The 20,072-nt window shown below is 47.0% G+C and overlaps 1 protein-coding gene across 9 annotated transcripts in view; it reads right to left on the bottom strand.

Annotated features, from left to right (window-relative positions):
• Nucleotides 1–20,072, bottom strand: part of LOC118207064 (spectrin alpha chain, non-erythrocytic 1) — a 36,502-nt gene that overhangs the window by 14,205 nt on the left and 2,225 nt on the right. For 4 of the 9 annotated variants that reach the window (XM_035380352.1, XM_035380351.1, XM_035380356.1 and 1 more), the window contains exons 2-30: nucleotides 19,942–19,992; nucleotides 14,047–14,286; nucleotides 13,533–13,658; nucleotides 12,266–12,406; nucleotides 11,815–12,095; nucleotides 11,280–11,424; nucleotides 10,868–11,022; nucleotides 10,187–10,322; nucleotides 9,900–10,001; nucleotides 9,565–9,702; nucleotides 9,040–9,150; nucleotides 8,856–8,933; nucleotides 8,539–8,694; nucleotides 8,213–8,417; nucleotides 7,755–7,936; nucleotides 7,140–7,383; nucleotides 6,908–7,030; nucleotides 6,394–6,611; nucleotides 6,102–6,194; nucleotides 5,822–5,956; nucleotides 5,378–5,526; nucleotides 4,080–4,139; nucleotides 2,897–3,095; nucleotides 2,642–2,746; nucleotides 2,338–2,370; nucleotides 2,155–2,190; nucleotides 1,665–1,712; nucleotides 321–412; nucleotides 3–147 (exon numbers count right to left, since the gene is read on the bottom strand). In XM_035380352.1, coding sequence (XP_035236243.1) covers nucleotides 3–147; nucleotides 321–412; nucleotides 1,665–1,712; nucleotides 2,155–2,190; nucleotides 2,338–2,370; nucleotides 2,642–2,746; nucleotides 2,897–3,095; nucleotides 4,080–4,139; nucleotides 5,378–5,526; nucleotides 5,822–5,956; nucleotides 6,102–6,194; nucleotides 6,394–6,611; nucleotides 6,908–7,030; nucleotides 7,140–7,383; nucleotides 7,755–7,936; nucleotides 8,213–8,417; nucleotides 8,539–8,694; nucleotides 8,856–8,933; nucleotides 9,040–9,150; nucleotides 9,565–9,702; nucleotides 9,900–10,001; nucleotides 10,187–10,322; nucleotides 10,868–11,022; nucleotides 11,280–11,424; nucleotides 11,815–12,095; nucleotides 12,266–12,406; nucleotides 13,533–13,658; nucleotides 14,047–14,286; nucleotides 19,942–19,971 — 3,906 coding nt within the window. In that variant the 5' untranslated portion in view covers nucleotides 19,972–19,992. The remainder of the gene's footprint in view (nucleotides 1–2; nucleotides 148–320; nucleotides 413–1,664; nucleotides 1,713–2,154; nucleotides 2,191–2,337; nucleotides 2,371–2,641; nucleotides 2,747–2,896; nucleotides 3,096–4,079; nucleotides 4,140–5,377; nucleotides 5,527–5,821; nucleotides 5,957–6,101; nucleotides 6,195–6,393; nucleotides 6,612–6,907; nucleotides 7,031–7,139; nucleotides 7,384–7,754; nucleotides 7,937–8,212; nucleotides 8,418–8,538; nucleotides 8,695–8,855; nucleotides 8,934–9,039; nucleotides 9,151–9,564; nucleotides 9,703–9,899; nucleotides 10,002–10,186; nucleotides 10,323–10,867; nucleotides 11,023–11,279; nucleotides 11,425–11,814; nucleotides 12,096–12,265; nucleotides 12,407–13,532; nucleotides 13,659–14,046; nucleotides 14,287–19,941; nucleotides 19,993–20,072) is intronic. The other 5 variants (XM_035380355.1, XM_035380359.1, XM_035380358.1 and 2 more) reach the window with 3 other exon arrangements.

The following is a 20,072-nucleotide window of genomic DNA, read 5'->3' as shown; positions in this document are numbered from 1 at the left end:
GCCTTGTCTCCCAGGGCGGCCAGGTCCCTCTCGAAGCCTTCGTGTTTGCGCTGCAGCGCCTGGACGCTGGCCAGGTCGTGGCCGTAGTTGTCGGTGTTCAGGGCCTGGTTCTTCTCCTCCACCCACTCTTTGGTCTCATCAGCATCTCTACATGGGTGAATCGCACACAAACACAAAAACACTGGTCCGTTAGCTGAGAGCATGTGTATATACGTACATACATACACGCATATGCGCGTGTGTGTGTGTGCACGCATGTTGTGTGTGTCTATGTGCACCTGCGTGCGTGTGTGTGTGTGCGTGCATTAAGGTGGACCCACCTGTGGAATCTCTGCACTTCATGGGCACTCCCCAGCAGGTTGCTTCTCTCCTCTGCCAGCTGCTGCAGGGACCTCCACTGCTGGTTCAGGTCCTGGCAGAAACACAGCAGTGCAAGGTTATCACCAATCAGAGGCTTCTCTTTCCCATGATGAAAGCCAATCACAGTGCCACTTAAGACTTCTCAGGCAATAAGCTCATAATTGATCCTGGGTAGAAATTTAGGCATGCTGTGCAATTTTGGCAGGAATTTTATTCGAGTTAATGATGGGATCTACACACTTAAATTACTGTGCTTCAAAGGAGTAATAAACACAAATTAAATTTAGTTTAATCCTGTTTCCATTTGATAAATCACAAAAAACTAATTAAGACCTTCCACTGCATTTTGTGAATTTTTTTTAAAGCCATGTACTGCCAGCCTTTCCTTATTCTGTTCTATTTCCATTTCATTCATTAGCTCTGTATTTGGTATTTCATAGTTTCCAAGCAGTTAGTCATAGTAATAGTATTTTATAGTTTGTTTGTTGTTAAGATCTAGGTAGACCAGTTTTTAAAATTATGGCAAAGTGGCATGTGGCTCACTGCTATCCATTGCTTATTTACAGGTCAGGTGAGAGGGCATCATAGACCATCACCGTAAAAAGAAGGCAGTTGGGTGGCTTACTCACATGTAGCAGGATTCACCCAGAAATAGCCCAGACCCACCCCCCTACGCCCCCACCCCCTCCCCCATGCTCTCACTCTCAACCGCAATTTGCATGAATCACAGCTGTTAATTGGGCAGAGAAAGGCCAAAAGGTGGGGCTGCTGTACACTATAAAAACAAAAGTTCCCATTTCAAAGTCACTGTATGGAAGGAGCAGAGGTAACTGACATTGTGCATGCATCCTCAAGCACATCCCCAGTAATGAATGACACATCATTACCCAAGCCAGACCAGACAAGGAGACAATGAGAAGGGACACAGGGAGGGGAGGGGAACGACACAGTGCAGGGAATGGAACAGACACAGTCTTTTGACATCATTAACTTCCAATCAGACAGCCGTTGAGGGTTAGGGTTTTATTTTGTAGATTATTTTTGTCCTAGCTAAGCTTTGAGGGGAAAAATTAAACAAAGGTTACAGAACAAAATTAAATGAACTGATGAGGCCCATTAGGGATGTGGAAACAGGAAGGTTGGACTGGGAACACAATGGACGAACTCCACATGCACGAAGACAGGGTGGATGATTGACATGTGGCAGAACCTGTGGGCGGGACTAGCGTCCTGCACATGGAGGACATGATTCAGGAGGAGGAGGGACAAAGACAGATGACAGGGAAGGAGACCAAGAATCTTACCTTGATAGTATTAAAGTTAGCCACCGTTTGTACAGTCAAACGTACAGTCTAGATTGAAATAAAATAAGAGCAGAAGACGAGGGGAACAAAAACACCACACCAAGTCAAAAGAGTCACCATGTTAGCCAAGAAAGCAGGTTTAACATTTCCTCAGGCCCAAACCTCTACATCTAGTCAGGACAGAATGCATCATCCTCTTCCACCATGAACACCCCATGCAGTAAAATCCTGAAAGTCCTTGCATGCTTTCAGTTTTAAATATTCCTTCTCAAAGTAATTTATGCTTTTACAAAAAAAAAAGTGGCATACAAATTGTATTGACCTGCTCCAAATAGCAGCATATGTCACTGTATCAAAAGAAGTACACAAGGACTTTACATTTAAGTGAAAAAATACCAAAGATGAGGGTTTCTTATCTTTAAAAAAAAAAGCAAAAAAAAAAACAGATTCATGCTTGGGATGGGTGCGATACAAGTACAAATATTTTTACCTTCCATGGTGAAACATTTTTGGAATCTGCTTCATCCTGCACACACACACAAAACAAAACAGTATCAGTCAGGCAGTAAAAGTTTGAATTATTTACCATGAATGATGAGCATTGTTTTTGCCCGGCAATATAGCATGCATTCCTTCATTATTTGAATAATAGCATCCAAATGAAGAGTCTTACCTTTCCTGGTGCAGAACCCAATAATTCTTGTTGCTGAGGAGGAATAGAAAAAAAATAAGCACCTAATCCATTTTATCTGCTCAAGACTAGACTGCACATTAAGGAATATTAGCGGACTCTGGATGAGCTCTACTAAATGGCAGTAAAGATTTTACCAACTCAATTTTCAAACACCTAACACTACAATAATTTAGCACCCACATACACACAAAAGCTTTGCTTTCCCGAGTGGACTGAACACCTGATTTCTGACCTTGGCTCCTCCCTGTCGTTACTCATCGGCGCTGTAGCCCCGCCTCCTCACCTGAGCCTGCATCATGGGGGCCTCCTCGGCCATCAGCCCCTCGGACTCCAGCTCGGCGGCCACGTTGTTGATGTCCCTGAGCCGCGACTCGTTGGCCTTCAGATCCTGGGGAGAGCAAACACACGAGGCCCTGACTGCCCGTCGCCGTGCAGACCAGACCCAACCGCACGCGAAGCCACTGGTGGAGAACCTTACGGGTTACGCGAGAAAGCCGCAACTTTGGCCGAACGCTACAGACCGAGGCGGGTCTCCTACCTTCTGGAAGTCGTCGAACTTCTTCTGCAGGACCTCCACCTGCTCCAGGTCGGAGCCCACCTCCTCGTTGGTCAGCGCGCCCTCCTTCTCGTTGATCCACTGCTGCAGCTCGTTGGCCTCGCGGAACAGCATGAACTTCTTGCAGCTCTTCTCCAGCATGTCCTTGCGCTTGTCGCCCAGCTCCTGCAGGGCACCGTACCTGAGTGCGAGGGAGGGGAGGAGGAGGAGAGGAGGGTAAGAATCTCACGCAAGCGTCACTCATCTCCAGGATCGATGCCCCTCAAATTCAGCAGGCTTTCCAGGCTATTTAAACCACCCAACACATTCAGAGACAGAAATCTAAACTGGTCCCAATACGACAATCAGCAGTTCACTCAGGTAATTATGCACTAATATTTGTTGACATCACAGTTCCAATCATATTTTGTGAAAGACTGAATGGGCTTTAATACAATGGAAACTGCCACTAACAATTTTACTGTACCAAATTTTTTTTAACAGGACATAAAAGTAAACTCCACATAAACTACTTATTCAAAATGAAAGACTGCATGTTGCCCCGATAATCTGGCAAATCACATAGGCTTTAAAAAAAAAAAAAAACTTATTAATAAATACTGAGATGAGGGACAGACAACCACCACAACACAAACCACAAAAGACACTCCACAGTCACAGTGATTGAATGAGCCTACAGGCAGTTGTATAAACCAAGACATGGCATCCAAAGAAAGGGTGTAATGAAAGCCAGATCTAAAAGGATTTAACTGGGGGAAAGCACACACAAGGCCAGTGTGCAAACCAAAACCATCAAGGAAATGGCACTGAGCTCCGCCCACCTCCACTCAGTCACATGACTCACAGCTAGACTGCTCAGTGGGTGGTGGGAGGGATTCTTGCCAATCGCTGTCACAAGCATTGCTTTTGAGAGCCCCAAAAAGAAAAATGGTAGAGGACGTGGCCAGGAAGCACATGGCTTCGATCATTTTTATGAACAGAAGAGGTGAAGAGAAATGGGTAACGGAAAAATATATAATAAAAGAACCAAAAAGAAAGCAGCGGTAAAGAGGTAATTAACATGGGAAAGGGTGACAGGGCGGGTGGCGGGCGGTGGATGGGACTGTCCCATGCCAAACACAGAGGCATGGAGGAGTGAGGGGAAGGGGGGAGGGGTCCTACTCACAGTTCCTCCACCTGCTTCATGCGCACAGACACGCTGCAGGTCTCCTTGGTGACCAGAGGCCTGCGCAGACACGGGCCGCGCAGGCACGCGCAGGCACACGCAGGCGTGAGCGGTTAGAATAAGGATGAGAAAGACAGACAGAGAGAAGGCCACCGGGTTAGTCAGAAGCATAGCCGTGAGGAGAGGCTTTCAGTCTGCAGGATTTGGCGAAGCTCGGGAGAAAAGCACGTAAAAGTTAATGGTTATGAAAGAAGATGAAGTTAAAAGGGAACCCCCACTTGCTGCAGAAGCAAATTTAAAAGCGGATAAGGAGTCATTGTGAAGTGCGTTGGATGTAGTTACAGGGATACGTGTGCAGTCTTCCTCTTCATGCATACATTACACGGCATGGGTTAAATCACAAAGCACAACCTTCTCTGGGGTATTCTTGCCCCACTAACTGGTGATACTCTGCGCTTTTGAATGGGCGAACTAGCAGTATATGCGTACTGTGCGTGCAGTTTCCATGTTCTTACAAAATGACCTTTTTAAAAAAAAATTTTTTTTTAATTGAATCCAGTACATAGGGTCTGCATGTTCTTCAACATGAGGTGCCAAAACTTCTTATTGTTTTTTGGATGCAAAAGAGGTGAGAAAAACAGTTCCGTTTCAAGTGATCTTGTTCAAAGTACAACACTTGCTTTAACAGAAAATAAAATGCTTTCACTGAATTAAAATATTTCAACCATCTGGGTGGCCATCTTCCAATGAATACAAATGTAAGAACCATATGGACATGAAAGATTAATTACTATTCTCAGAAGTAAACTGACAAAAATAATTAATGTCAGAATACAAAATGAGGTTTAAAATAAGCATTGACATTCAAACGCACAACACATAACCACAGCCTAGGCACGGAGCCAATTAACGATTAGTGTTCCCTAACAAATGAATTTCGCTGCCCTTGAGAAAGGCCCTGTCAAAAAAAGATAATATACTATAAATAAATCACCATTTTGTAAGTCTGGAAAAACAGACCATTAGCACCTGTGTATCTCAACAAGCAGGAGGTACAGCAAGGTTGGAGCGATGTTCAGACTTTAGTTGCACACTGAAACCAATTCATCTGGATCCCTGCACAAGACAAATGACCTTCTGGATAAGTAAGGGAAAAATCCCCCCCCCCCTTTTGTCTTCGAATGTGCAAAGTGCTCATGTGGAAGACAGCAGAAGACTGAAGAGCACACAGAGAGATCACGGTGGGCGCTAGTTAAATGGGTTAAGCGCGTTTTGAGGCCTTTCAGCCGAAGCCTTACTGATTCTCAATCTGCTCCTGCCGCAGGCCGATGCTGCCCTGCTCGTCCAGGAGGTTCTCGCGGGACGAGGACTGGGTGGGGTCCAGCTTCTTCACGTACGCGGCCGGCACAAAGCCCTGCCTGTCATTCACCTCCACCTTCCACCAGTCCTGCGACAGAACCAAGAAAAGGGTTTGAAGGGTTAGAGGAAATATGGAACCACATCCTATTCCTAGATCAAAGGAAGCCAACATTACATACATACATCCTATATTACTCTTTAAGCATCAAAAGTAATAGTGTTTCATTACACCACAGCAGCCTTGTAGAAGATCAGTAAACAAGACTAAGCCCATGGGAAACCTCAGTTTTGTGATAAAGACTACAACTCATCTGTAGTACAACTACATGCGATACATCAGATAATAAATAATATCTGAAAATTGGATAGCGGGGGTGCTGTACCTTGTTGGTGCTGTTGAGGAGGGTGAGGATGTCGCCCTTCTTCATGGTGACTTCACGGGGGCTCTTCTCCTGATAGTCATACAGAGCCAGGACCAGCTCCTTCCCAGTCTCATCATCTGTGGGGGCCACTTGTTGCTAGAGGAAAAACAGGTTGACAGGTGTAACTTTTTGCATTTTTGAATTCTGATGAATTTAGCAAAATTTGCATTATGTACTGGATTCTGAATTTCTTCGTTTCAGTTTGGCTGATTCCTCCACCCCCTGATCCACAGACACTCACCCTGCAGGCCTGGGCCTGCTCCTTCAGGGCCTGGATGCTGCTGCCATAAGCGCTGAGATCAGACATCAAGGCTTCATGCTTCTTCAGCAGGGCCTGTGGGATGAGAAGGAGTACTTGTTCAGTTAACTGCCAGTCACACATCCCCCCCTGAACCACCAACACAAGCTTTACTATTCACCATCCAACTAGATATCAAACTGCAGTAACATTGCCCTGTTATTTTGACTTTTATTTCTGTTATTTTGACCTTGATCTCTGCCTCTAACCAGCAAAGTCCCTGCCCCCCACTCACCTCGGCGGAGTCCTCGTCCTTGCCGTAGTCGGTGCTCCCCACGATGGGCTCCTTCTCCCTCATCCAGGACTCGGCCTCGTTGGCGTCGGCGAAGTACTGCTGCGCCTGCAGGGAGTCCTCCAGGTCCTGCCGCCGCTGCGACGCCTTGCCCTTCAGAGAGTCCCAGCGGCCGTTCAGCTCGCCCAGCTTGGCCTTCACGTCTTCCGCGGCAAAGTGGCCTGAGGGGGAAGGAGCACCGGCGGGCGGGCCTTTAAAGATCATCTAGTCATGAACCCCTCACAGCTGTACAATGGAGCGGGTTCATTTTTACCATGAGCAACATTTTCACCATAAGGGGCCTCTCTCTGTACACTGTACTAACTTCACAGTGTGGCTTTTGTACTTAAAGACATGACTGGATTTAATACAATCTGCTTGCATAGTGAAACAGGAAACAGGCACATGCTGGTTTATAGGAGCACCCTAAATTCTGATGTGGGTGCATTTTGTGACAGTAGGAAACAGCAGAGCCTACCCTCATCCACCATGGCCTGGCCCTTCTGGGTGACGGCCTTGATGCGGGGCTCGTGTCCCCCGATCTCGGCCTGCAGCGCCTGGTGCTTCTTCAGCAGGTTCTGGACCCCGATCAGGTCTTTCCCTGGGAGAGGTGAGAGAACATATTAAACTCAGCGCACCAGCCTGCTACAAGTAAAACCTGGAACGGCTCAAACTGCCGTGACTGCTGTTTCGGCCTCCGCAACACTGACCCCTGTTGGTGGACGCGGCGATGGGCTCCTTCTCGCGGATCCAGGTCTCCTCGTCCTCCACGTCGCGGAAGAGCTGCTGCAGGCGCAGGGAGTCGGACAGCTTCTGCTTGCGGGCCGCCATGGGGTCCTTCAGCGCCTCGTAGCGCGCCACCAGCGCCTCCTGCTTCTTGCGGATGTTGTCGGCGTCGAAGTGGCCCGCCTCCTGGAACTGCCGCGCTTGGATGGTGATGCCGTCAATGCGGTCCTGTCGGGCGAGGGAAGGATGGGAGAGAGAGGGCTTCAGTCTGTGGCTGTCCAGATGAATCCAATAGCACAGGTTCAGACAGTGAACAAGGTTTCCTACAATGGTGCTGATGGTGAATAATGTTATTTTCATGTTTACATTTAAGTAGTAGTTTAAATGTGTCATTCAGTGGGGCACTGTTTTCTTTTTTGTAATCACGTGCATTGCCCATTACTTTTTACTCAATGAGCTGGACTTTAACCTGAATGCACCACCCACCAGACCACGGACACGCCCGTTTTCCGTACGCGCACTTGCTGCTCGCATTCCAAACATCACATTCATTCCGCAAACACCGAGCTTCCGCCCAGGCGAGATTCCCGAACGCAGACCTGGTGCGCCGCCACGTCGGCCTCCAGCAGGGCGTGCTTCTTCTGCAGGTTCTGCACGCTGGTCAGGTCCTTGCCGTAGTCGTCCGAGGCCAGGTGGCCTTCCACCTCGTACAGCCACAGCTCGATGTCCTCCACGTTGCGGTTGAACTGCTGCTGCTGGTTGGCCTCGCGGAGCTTGATGCCTGAACAGAGACGGCACACGTTGTGTCAATCTGTACAATCTTCTGGCGTGAAACTGTCACATTAACTTTCTCGTCAGGTCAATTATTGAGAACAATTAAGGATTTCCAGGTTCCAAGTCTAAAACCTGCAACTACAGACATTAGCATACGCATCTGTAATTCATAATACTTTGATCTTTTAAATGTGTAACATCATGCCATGTTTAAATTCACTACTGTACATGCATACACAGATTGAATGTTCCCATTGAGGTAGGGCTTGACAGCCTTTCTAACCTTTGAGCTCGGTGGCCTCCAGCAGTTTCTTCCACATGGTGCTGACCTCATCCATGCGGCCGGACACCTCGTCGGAGGCGTAGTGCTTGGCGTCGATCAGCTCCTGCCCAGACTTCTGCAGGGCGTCGATGCGGCTCTGATTGGCCGAGAGTTCGGCTTCGAAGGCCTGGTGCTTCTGCACTTTCCCCTGCAGGTTGGATGGATCCTGGGGGTGGGGGTAATGGAGAAGGGTCAAGCTCAAAACAGGACATGACCCAAAAAACTACAAAATTAAGTGTGATTGCAGTGTATCGGTGTGAATGAAAGAGCTCCTCGGCGGTCCTTGCCTTGTAGGCCTCGTCGGTGGCGGTCTTCATCTTCTCGTTGATCCAGCTCTTGAGCTCGTCGGAGTCACGGAAAAACTGCTGCAGGTGGAAGGAGTCCTCCAGTGCGGCGCGGCGGGACTGAGCGCGCTCGTGAAGGGCATTGCGTCGGCTAAGCAGCTGCAAAGTTACGCACGTTTAACAACAGGAAGTCCCACAATCCGCTTCTGCTACCCACGATTCTGGAACTTTCCACACACCAAATAAAATAAAATAAAATAAAGTGTATGTGAATTAATTAATGAAGCCAGTAGGAGTTCCTCCCCCTTCCCAGCACTCACTGCATCTCTGCGAGTGGCCACGTCCTCCTTGGCGTAGTGGTTGTTCTGGATCAGTTTGGTGGCAAATTCATCCAGGGCCTATGGAACACAAAACAGCAAACAAAGAGTAAAACAATGCTCCCACCATGGGGAACAAAACAATGTAACCACAGAACGGTTATAAACCCAAATTAGGGCCGCTCACTGTTATTTTCTCCTCCTGGGCGCTGAGAGACTTCTCAAAGTCCTCGTGCTTCTTCAGAAGGGCCTCCACACTGTCCAGGGAGTCGCCCAGGTCTTCGTTCAGAAGGAAAGCCTGGAAGAGGCACGTCCGCAAATCACGTTACTCACTTTAAATACAGACTAATGGCACATTTACAGTAGATTGTGTATTGAGAAAATACCCCTGCATTCAGCGTGTGAAAAATGACACCTAACAAAACAGCACTGTGATATTTTTATCAATTTTACATTAGGTCAATATGTTCATATTTGTCTGTGCATTTATACTCAATTGCGTATTTTAAAAAATTCCCCTGCAAGATTTCTTCATGCATTATAACATTAGTCTACTACACACCATCACTATCAATCATTCATCAAACCATTACCACATTTATTTAATTCGTTTTTAATAGTCGATTATAATTGGGCATGTAGTGAACTGTAATCCCGCTCAAGGGGGACAGTAAAGGTGCATCAGAGTGCACGTGCGTGGAATGGGACCCACCTCCTGCTTGCTCATCCAGTTGTCGACCTGCTCGGTGTCCCTGTAGAAGAGCTGCAGGTCCATGCACTGCTCGTACTGCTGCCTGCGCAGCTCCCACAGCTCCAGCAGGGACTCCTTCTCCGCAGACAGGACGCCCAGCTGCGCAGAGAGACCCAAAAAACCCAGTTCAGAAGAGGGGAGATGCCCTGATACAGACTAACCACCACAGAGGGTGGGAAATTCAAATGCAGACTGTGTGGAAGGGTAGCATATAGCTCAGAGGAACTAACATAGCTGGGGGAGGGGGGTGGGCAGGAAGGGGTTGATTACATGAAGATTTAACATGAAGCGGTTACCTTCTCCTTCACGTCCTCAGAGGCATAGTGTCCGGTGTTCAGGAGGGCATGACCAGCTTCATCGGTGCTTTTGAAGCTGTCCTCATGGGCATCGATCTCTCCCTGCAAGAAACCAAACGCTAATTAGTGCACAAGCATACGACTGACACAGCATGAGACAGCAACACAGCAGCATCTGAACCTCCATTTTGAATTCCCCTGCAGCTACCATTTGCCATTCGCTTTAGCAGCCTTCTTTGCTTCAACCAAGCAATATCTCACTCTTCATGATAATTTTGGACATTCACCTTGTGCTCCTGGTGACGGTCCAGCAGGGCCTCTGCCCCAGCAACATCATTGGCCAGTTCATCTGCGTTGATCAAGGCCTTCATCTCAGTCACCCAGCTGGTCAGGTCACGGAAGTCTGCAGTAAAGCGCTGCAGCCTATAGGGGGCAAAAGAGAACACTGCAGTCATGTTCTGGAGGGGGTGTAGTTGCTATAATAATTGAGCTCTGTGGAAAATTGGGTTATTAGTTTAATTATTAGTTTAATAGTTAATTAGTTTTTCATCATACTAAATGTTTTTGTGGTTGTCAAACAAAAGCAAACATGTAAAATCTAACTATACTAAGTTAAATGGCTATTGAAAGTGGAGACAACCAGTTTATTCATTAAGGCGATGCCTCTACAAAGAAATACTTTAGTATACACTGAGCATGTTGTGTAGTCTGCATAGAGGTATATTTAATAATGAATCTTCACCCTTTGGAAACAGCACATGTATAAACGCATGGATGGGTGCTTAATATATTATACCACACAATATATGCACAATATACAACTATCAACATATGGAATACACTTATGCGTGCATTTGTCAAAAAGAAAAGATTTCTTTAAAACTGAGACTTGATTATTGATGCTAGCGCATTAGTGACTTTCCCACCCTAAGCTCTTAGACAGCGGCTCGGCGCTGCGCAGCGCTCACCTGTACGAGTCGTTCAGGCGGGCGTGGCGCTCGGCGGCCAGCGTGCGGATCTGCTCCCAGTTGGTGATGAGCTCGTCCCGCTTCAGGTGGATCTGAGAGGCGTTCTGGGGGTGGGTCTGCTGCAGCCGCTCGGCCTCCGAGCCCAGGGTGTTCACCTGCCGAAACGGGGCGTTCACGGTTTTGCACGTGCAGAAGCACATTCAGACAGGACACAAAAGTGCGGCGAGAGGTGTGAAAATGAACTGCACCATTAGCACAGTCAGCGAACCTGACCAGCATTATAAGGAGTTAAATTAAGTCATATATAAACCTGACAGAGGGCTCTCAACACAGACACACACGGACACAGGTACAGACCGAAGCTCCCTGCATACGCGGTCAAAGACAACGACAGGAAGATGTTTCCACCGACCTTGTCCTCCAGGGCAGCCAGGTCTCTCTCCAGGCCCTCGTGCTTGCGCAGGAGGGCTTGCACGCTCGCCAGGTCGCGCCCAAAGTCGTCCGACGCCATCAGCTGCTCCTTCTCCTTGATCCAGCTGATGGTCTCATCCACGTCTCTGCAGGGCCACAGACACTCATCAGAAAGCCCATAATGAAATTCCAATATAGGGAATTTAAAAAAAAAAAGAGAAACATTTCCCCAAAAACAGCAGATTATTTTGAACACCGCCACTGAAACATTTTAACCGCAGTGTACCAGTGCCCTGATTTCACACCTTAAGCCCTCTCGAATAACTAGATATGCCACTACAAAGAGAAATATGAGATGCACTTTATAACAAGGAAAGATTGCTTAGTTTTGAGGGGCCTTTGCATTAAGCTACACATTTAAGGCAAATTCTCTTTCAAGACGAGGCAGAAAAAGTGGCACTTTTCTTTGATAATCTTAGCCAAATGCCTGGAGGACCGGAGTCAGGGCCCAATGGACAGGAGGAGAGTAGTCGTACCTGTTGAAGCGCTGAACCTCGGCGGCCCCAAACAGCTTCCCCTGTCTCTGCTGGGCCAGGCCCTTCAGCCTCTTCCAGGCGGCGTTGACCTCCTCCTGCTTCCTGACGATCAGCTCCTCCTCCGGGTGCGACTCCTGCACCAGTTTGCTGGCCAGCTGGTTGACGTCGTTGACCCGCTCCTCGTGGGCTGCCAGATCCGTCTGGAACTCCTCAAACTTCTTCTGCAGGACCTCCACGTGCTCCAAGTCCTGGCCGAGCTCCTCGGAGGTGACGATGGCTTCCTGCACAGGCACCCAAAAACTTGTTCGTAATCCACAAAACTCTCACATTGTGTGCTTGTATGTGTGGCGTCTGCATGTATGCCTTGGGTGTGGGGTGCAACGTGATGTGTCTGTGATGCATCACTAATGTGGTGGGTTTATGAAGGCGTATTAGCGTGCGGTGTGGTCACCTTGTCGCTGATCCATTCCAGGGCGTCCTCACACTCCCGCAGGTACTGCACCAGCTTCTGAGCCTGCAGGAGGCGCACTCCCTTCTCCTGGGTCTTCTGGAGCAGCAGGTCCCACAGCCTGTGCAGCTCTTCCAGGCGCAACTGACAGGATGAGAGGGAGAGAAGCGCATCTTCACTGCTACTGTGCAACATCACAGCCTTCTGACAAACAGCACCAGTCATCACTACCACACCAGAGGAGTCCCCTGGACACAGGGAGAAAGACTCTGTGCACCTGGACATTGGCTAAAATTGACTGAGCCTTACCTACACCGATAAAATTAATTAGCAAGATTATGATTCAATCTCAAACTTCAGTGCATGCAAATCTGACAGGCACACAGTAACTAACACTGATAAAGCACTGCAAGTCAAAAACTTTTCTGAAGGACAGGAAACAGAGAAAGCAGATTCAAGAGGCTGACAACACCCACCCAAGTACCTACTTGCTTACAGTAAATGTTAACAGACACTTTATACACTGGGTCACTGGGCAGTCCGGTGGGGCATGAAAGACTGTACCAAACACAGGGGGGTTAGGTTCACCTCTCTCAAGAAACTTACAACACACCTGCAGATAGTCACTTTACAACTGTAGTAAGCCCGAATCTAATGTTGGGACATGTAAAAATACACCAAAAAAGTCCACTGTGCTTGTCAGTATTTTTCCCTAATGCTGAAGCCATAGCCACACTCAGCAAGAGCTGAAGCTGTAGACACCAAACAATACAGACTTTTATGACTTTCACTGAGTAACACAGGTGCATTTGGCCAAATACTGCCTAATTAAAGGGTCTCTCGTTTCTTTAACAATACGGTGTAAGGTAAAAGGTGATATTCTTGAGAGAAATGATTGTTCTTTTGATTAAATTACAATGCATTCATTGTGAACTTCTCCTCAGAACAGCCAGCAAAAAGCAGCTCACAGCTTGACAGAATTTTAAAACCGTAACTTGCTACACAGTATATGCTGTTGCTACAACTTCCTGTATCCTGTAACTGAAAAACAGCAAATGTGTATTTTGCCAAAATGGCCAAAGACCACTGACTGGCCTGCCCTCCCTGCATGTGCAAACTAACTACACTATTTCAGCAGTGAGCTTCCCTTTCACAAGCCCTTTATGAAAGATCTGCCAATGGATATATTAAAATGTTTCAGTACTTCAAAGAATTTTCACTTTTTAATTGCCGTTTCTTTGTGATCAAAGCCTGAAACTGAAACTCTTACCCGGATGATCTCGGAGGCGAAGTGGCCCTCGGAGATCATCAGATTGCCGGTCTCGTCCAGCTTGATGATGGCGCCAGCGTTGGCCTGCACTTCCGCCTCGAAGGCCTGGTGCTTCTGCAGCTTCCCCTGTGGGACAGAGATGAATGGTAACGCCATGCGGGAAAACAGGGGAGCGGCACCGTATGTGATCACTGTCCAGAGCCTACAGTACTTACAATGGCACACTAAAATGGGACCTGCTTTGCAAAGGTTTTAACTCACATCCTAATCACAATCCCCACATGCTAGGTATGTACATAAAAACAGAGTGAACAGCATGGGTCTGCTTTATGGCCAAGACTTCCAATCCTGGAACCCACAGAAGTAAGTACCATTATTGATCAATTACATAAATCTTAGACAACACAGAAATCAATCTGTGATTCAATCAATCAAATCTACTATGCTGGGCATCTCTGAAATCTCATCTACATCAGTACACCGCTTGCCTTGCAGCAACACACTCGGCTCTGACCTGCAGGTTGGTGGGGTCCTTGTAGTTCTCGTCGGAGGCGATCTGCAGCTTCTCCTGGATCCACTTCTCCAGCTCGTCGGCATCTCGACGGAAGAACTGGAAGCGGTACGAGTCCTCCAGCTTCTGCCGCCGCAGCGTGGACAGGTCTTTGAACCGCCGGTAGCGGTCCAGCACCTGCTGCCGCCGTTCCTGGATGTCATCGGCAGTCTCCAGCACTTTCACCCCGCTGGTTTCCATTTTCTGACCGAGCGAGCAACACGCAATACAGACACACACAGTGGATGGAACAGAGAACAGAGAAATATTGGTTTATTTATTTAAAATGACTAAGGCAAACAGAAAACCATCATAAAATACCTACCAATGAAATCTCTTTATCCAATTTCCACAATTAAGTACAGAAAAATCACTGGGAGGTGGTTAGAGGAAAACTACAGTAAAACTTCCCGCCAATGGTTGATTTTCGTTACCTAGTCTACATGAACACAGAATATTCACCCTTGGACTAATGTTAATTCCTTGTACCTGGCTAGCCATGTTCTACCGTTATAAAATGGGACATCCCTTAATTGAAATCTTGATGCCTATGGCATGATGGGACATTTTATACCAACCAAGTCTTCTGACCAGGAATGCATGCATCTCTATGCTACAATAGTACACTATAAACACTGGTGGTCTTCAAAGATGAAACAACAAAAGCTAAATACCACCCAACCACATGCTAAATTCCTAATGGTTTATACAGCTGTTCTTCCCTGTGGAAAGCAGCAGGGGACACAAGTGGCTGATTCCACATGGCAGATGGGGACAGGGCAGTGGTGGTGGCGGGGGCTGCAGTGGGGGAGGGAGCAGACTGTATCGCAGGCTAGCCTTTCTGTCATTTACAGCCTGCTGAACCACACCCAGCGAGAGTCACCATTGATCATGTTACAAGGATGCATTCAAGCACACAGACCATTCTTTCAATTCCATAGATGTCATAGCTAAGGAACTGAAAGAAAAAACAGCTGTCAGTTCTCAATGGTTCCATTTTAGACATAAAAACTAATCAATGTTCACCACTGAAGCAGACCAGAGGGTGTGCTGTGAAAGCACTAAAGCAATTCCTCGCTGTTACACAACAGTTACAGCACCCAGTTACCAAGAAGTGAAAAATGTTGTGAGACAAAAAAAAAAGCTGGCCTGACTTTTCTGTCCCTGACAAACACTTGGCTTTCTTGGAAGCTTTACCCCGAGCCCCACTAACACACAGTCAAGCTCATTGTATTTTGGGGCCGTGGTGTGAGAGAGAGAGAGACAGCAAAAGACAATTAATGAAAAGAGGCAGTCAACCCAAGGCCACTGACGGCAAATAAAACAGAGGGAAAAAAGCACGAGCTCATTTCGGCAGGCCAACGGGAGAGAGAGGCAGGGTGCCATGCTGCAGGGAGGCCTGGCTGAATAAAAGGTCCCTTTGTTGACGGCCTGGGAGACAGCACAGGGACAGAGTCAGGCCCCCATTCACTGCTCACGCTGTTGCTCTATCAAACTGGAATCAGCTGACCGCAGCAACATTCCACTCTGCCAAATGCACTCCATGTAACAGAGCTGGGCCAGACCAGTGCAGTTCACTGCTGAACAATATTGTATGCAAGGGATCAGAAGAACGGTATTCCTATAGACATAAAATTGAACTCCCCCCAAACATCAGCGACTGTTATGGTCATTCCAAAAAGGACACCAGAAATCATAATCACACTCATTTACAAAACCTCTTAAATTCATATTTTTTCTTTTTGTTGTTAGGAAAAGATGCTACAAAAAAAACCAACGTGGGATTCATGAAACATGCGCAGACCTTCCTTTTTGAGTGTATCTCAGCCACTGTATCAGATGATGAATGCTGATTGGTTGTAAATTTGAGGTGTGTGCCTGTTCATGCACATAAGGAAACACTGTCCCAATCCCGTATAAAGCATGCTGACTTCAGGATCACGCGCAAACAGAAGCCGTTCGGCTCTCTCCGCAAACATATCTAAGTGGTCCAAAGGCATGGCTAGCCAAGTAATCCAAAAGCAGCAAATACGCCTTAGTTAAGTGCTGGGTTTGACTGTGCACTTGTGAGTCTTTAAATATCCACATCAATCATCATCATCATTCCTTTTAATCAATAAAAGAAATGAATTAGGCCTACATGTGTTCCCAACAAGGTTATTAAGTAAAACTAAGACAAAAAACTTAGCATGAAAAAACATTATTATAAACTGAAATAAAAATAAAAATAAATAAATAGTCTTGACAATCCAATCATCACTTTTCCAAGATGTTTGGCCTGATGGTGGCGCTACAGAGAAGGCCACGTGGTCACCAAAATCAGTTGTTTCTTCCTCTTGGGAACATAAATGTACACAGCAAATTTAAGAATCCAGCCATTACCATTTCAGACATGTCTGTCATGTATGGACGGATGGACAAACGGGCATTATCACATAACCTCCTTGACAGAGGTAATGAAGGAAAAAAAAAGGGGAAATCATTTTAAAATAAACTTTTTCAAAATTTAAAAACCTGTGCAATTGAATTTGCTGAGAAGACTACCCTCTTTCAGCCATCGTAAAATTTCTCTACACAACAGGCTCAACCAACCCCGCCCCTGTCCCATCCCATCCCATCCAATCCCATCCCCCACACCGCGACTGGCCTGATGTAATGTGACAGCTCTGAGTGTGCCGTCAGCTTCATTCCTCTGGGGATTTAGTGCTTGCTTCCCGAGGGATTAAAACCGGACAACAAACCGATTTCGCCGAGCTGTGATCCAGCGAGGCGATAAGATTTAGGACACAGGTCTACGATCCAGACCAAAGGGCACACGTCAGCTTGCCTAGACCTCCCTGCCACGGTGTCTGGGGGACAGACATCTCCTGGATACTGATCCTAAGAGGGAGGGAACAAGCTCCTTTGGGGGTTCTGTGTAGTGGCTCAACTGATTAGAAATAACCCCTGGTGGCAAGATGAGCGATGGGAGTTTTAACTAGGGCAGATCGACATGGAAACTAAGGCTGTCAGCAGAGGCCACACATTACACCATTTTCTACATCTCACTACAGTTTCTATTTTACCTTTTTTGTTTGGGGGGGGATGTGGCAGTTAACTCATAAACTAATTCGAAAAATGATCTACTACACGTCATAAAATCATAAACTAACCCTGTAACCATGAGTGCTAGAGCCTGGCTGCTCAGCGCTGGCACCCTGCCCAGGAGTTCAGAGTGCAGCCCCACCCTTCCTGCATCTGCAAGCTTTTTTTTTTTCTTTTCTTTTCTTTTTTTTTTTTTTTAAAACCGTCCACGGCCGGTTTAAACACCAGCGCATACGCAGAGGCTCCGGAACATTCTGTCGGCTGTGCACTATGACCCTCTCTCTCTCGCCAGCCCTCTCTATTGAAGAACACTCCCATAGCTGCTGCTACACACATTCCATTGCAATGACATGCAGCACTGCAACACTGATACCAGCTGGTCTGCTGGCCTCTCTGCTCCACAGCATCTATAACAATGCATCCTATCACACAGGGCTTTCCGCTTCGTTTTTATGCGTCTATCCATGAGTGCAATCCACAGACCAGCAGAAAGGTGTGCTTAAGAAAGTGGTAGGCATTTTGATATTTCTTACTTTCAGGCATTTGGAAGATGCTCTTACCCAGAGTGACTTACAAATATTACAGCCATGTATACAGCTGAATATGTACAGAGGCAATTCGGGCTACAAAGCTCTCAATAACACAACAGCAAAATCCATAACCTTGTATTCGCAAGCCCAGTTCCACAATCATTATGCAGTACTGCCGCCCATCCTCAGAGAATTGCGTTCTGCCTGTCAGTAATGACGGCATGGGCTATGCTATACACCAGAAGGACAACAAAAAGGATGGGCAATGTTTCATAAGCCTCCAACCATTTCAGGCAATACAGATAAACTAAACATCACCAGCAGCACCCCACATAGGCTACACAAATGTCAAATGGCTTCTGTCAGAACTGTCACAGAACTAGCGTAGCTCGGTCTGTCCTACTTCTCGATTAGTCTTTTTCTCTACAACATGCCACAGATTCTATGGCAGCCAAGCTGATATTTATAGACTGTCACTGTGTCCCGTGATTAAATCAGTGAAGAGGGCTCATTCGCAGACAGTGGGACAAATCTAGCAGGAAACTGAGGCAGGGAAGAAAAACCTGCGCGTCATGAATTATCAGTGATTCCAACAGTCACAGGGAACCTAGGTTATCCTAAAATATATACTGAATTAGGACAAGAAGATAACTGAAAAACCCTTTGGTTTCTGAGAAAGGTCAGCTAATGGAGCATGAACCCTAGAGCAAATGGTTTATTTAGGCATACGGTGTGAACACAACAAATGAAAAAGCATTTTCAAACTCCTGGTTGAAGCAATTTATACTTCTCATTCACCGCAGAAAAAATCTTCTTAAGGGGATAGCTCACTTTCTATAATTTTTTATTTTAGTGTACCGTTTGCAGAAGTTTGATGACGAGCCCACTTTACCGTGCCAGGTACGTAAAAAGTGAACTATGCCTTTAAAGGGCTGCAGTGACTAAATTAACACTAATTTTCACTTAAAAATTAGTGCAGGCACTACAACACCACAATACCAAAGCTGTGGCTTGCGTCTCTTGGCTGATATGCGTTTCTGGAACGAGATGCCTTTGTGCTGAGGAAATAAGGGTACTCCCATGGGCGGGGTGCAGTCAGGAGGAAAAGGATGAGATCACATCCCTTCCAGGGTCCCCAGGGGCGAGGAGGCGTACAGCGTCAAACACAGAATCGGGGAGGAGGCCGCAGGCTTTCAGGAATTTACTGGAAAGGGTCCGTTCCGAGTGAAAGACACACGCAGGGGATCATGCCTAAAGGGCGTTTCAGAAACAACCGCATAAACCTCTTCTTTCGTGTCCCTAAAAAAGTGTCAGCTGACCTCACTGCACGAGGGACACCCGCCATTGATTCAACAGCGGGGATGTGAACACGATCTGGGACCCCCAAGAGGAGAGGGCAATCAATAACGACTCCAATGACAGCACATCTATCATGGCATTTCTGCTGCAGTGAAGATGCATGAGTAAGGACCAACTGAGGACCCTCACCATGGGATGTATGTTTCAAGCATGTAAAAAAAGGAACTAAACTGTCCTTATTTTGCAAAAGTACACAGGCCTACTTGAATATAAATACAAATGCCCAGCAAGTTCAACAACCATGCACTTCAATTTTCATGCACAGAACACACACACACACACACACAGATCCCCCTGCCCCACACACACACACACACAAATTCCAGAGTCATGCGGCACTCAAGCACTAGGGGGAAAAGGCCTAATATAAATATTGCATGATAACAGCAGCGAAAATAAAACCACACCGATCAATTATTGATAAAATGACTCAGTAACTTTACAGCAGCCGTTAGCTTGTCATAATCAAAGTCCAGAACAGACATTCCTGTTAAGTGCCTGTACGCTGGGTAGCACTGATGGATTCGACCGTGAAAGCTAAAAAAAGGTCTGTGGCTGTAGAGAAATGAGAAAGGGCTGACACAGAAATCCTAATGAGAAAGGAGAGGCGGGCTCATGATCTCTGGCACTAGAGGCAGACGCAGTGCCCCTGCAACGACGCAGCAGAGCAGGGAGGGAGCCAAGTCTGAGTTCGGCCCAATGCATCTCCCAAAGCTGGCATGCTGGACTAACCCCACTCCCCTAGGCAGAATCTGCCCTCCCTGGACTACTCCTTGCTCTGCATTCTAGCGCATCCCATGCAACCTTACCGCTCACAACTGCAAAAGGATGCAAAAACCACCCAACAGACAGACACACAAACTCACTCAGGGGCGATACTCAGTACCTTTGGTTTGCGCTTACGGGATGAGGGCATGGTGACTGGGGCAGGTGCTGGCTACAGAACATAATCACTGTTAAATATTGACCAAGCAGTGTCGCAAAAAAAGTAATGAATGTTCATACCTTGATGACCTA

Source organism: Anguilla anguilla, chromosome 10, assembly GCF_013347855.1.
Source record: "Anguilla anguilla isolate fAngAng1 chromosome 10, fAngAng1.pri, whole genome shotgun sequence".
In the NCBI taxonomy this organism is placed as follows: Eukaryota; Metazoa; Chordata; class Actinopteri; order Anguilliformes; family Anguillidae; genus Anguilla; species Anguilla anguilla.
This window is presented reverse-complemented; position numbering and strand designations above follow the sequence as displayed.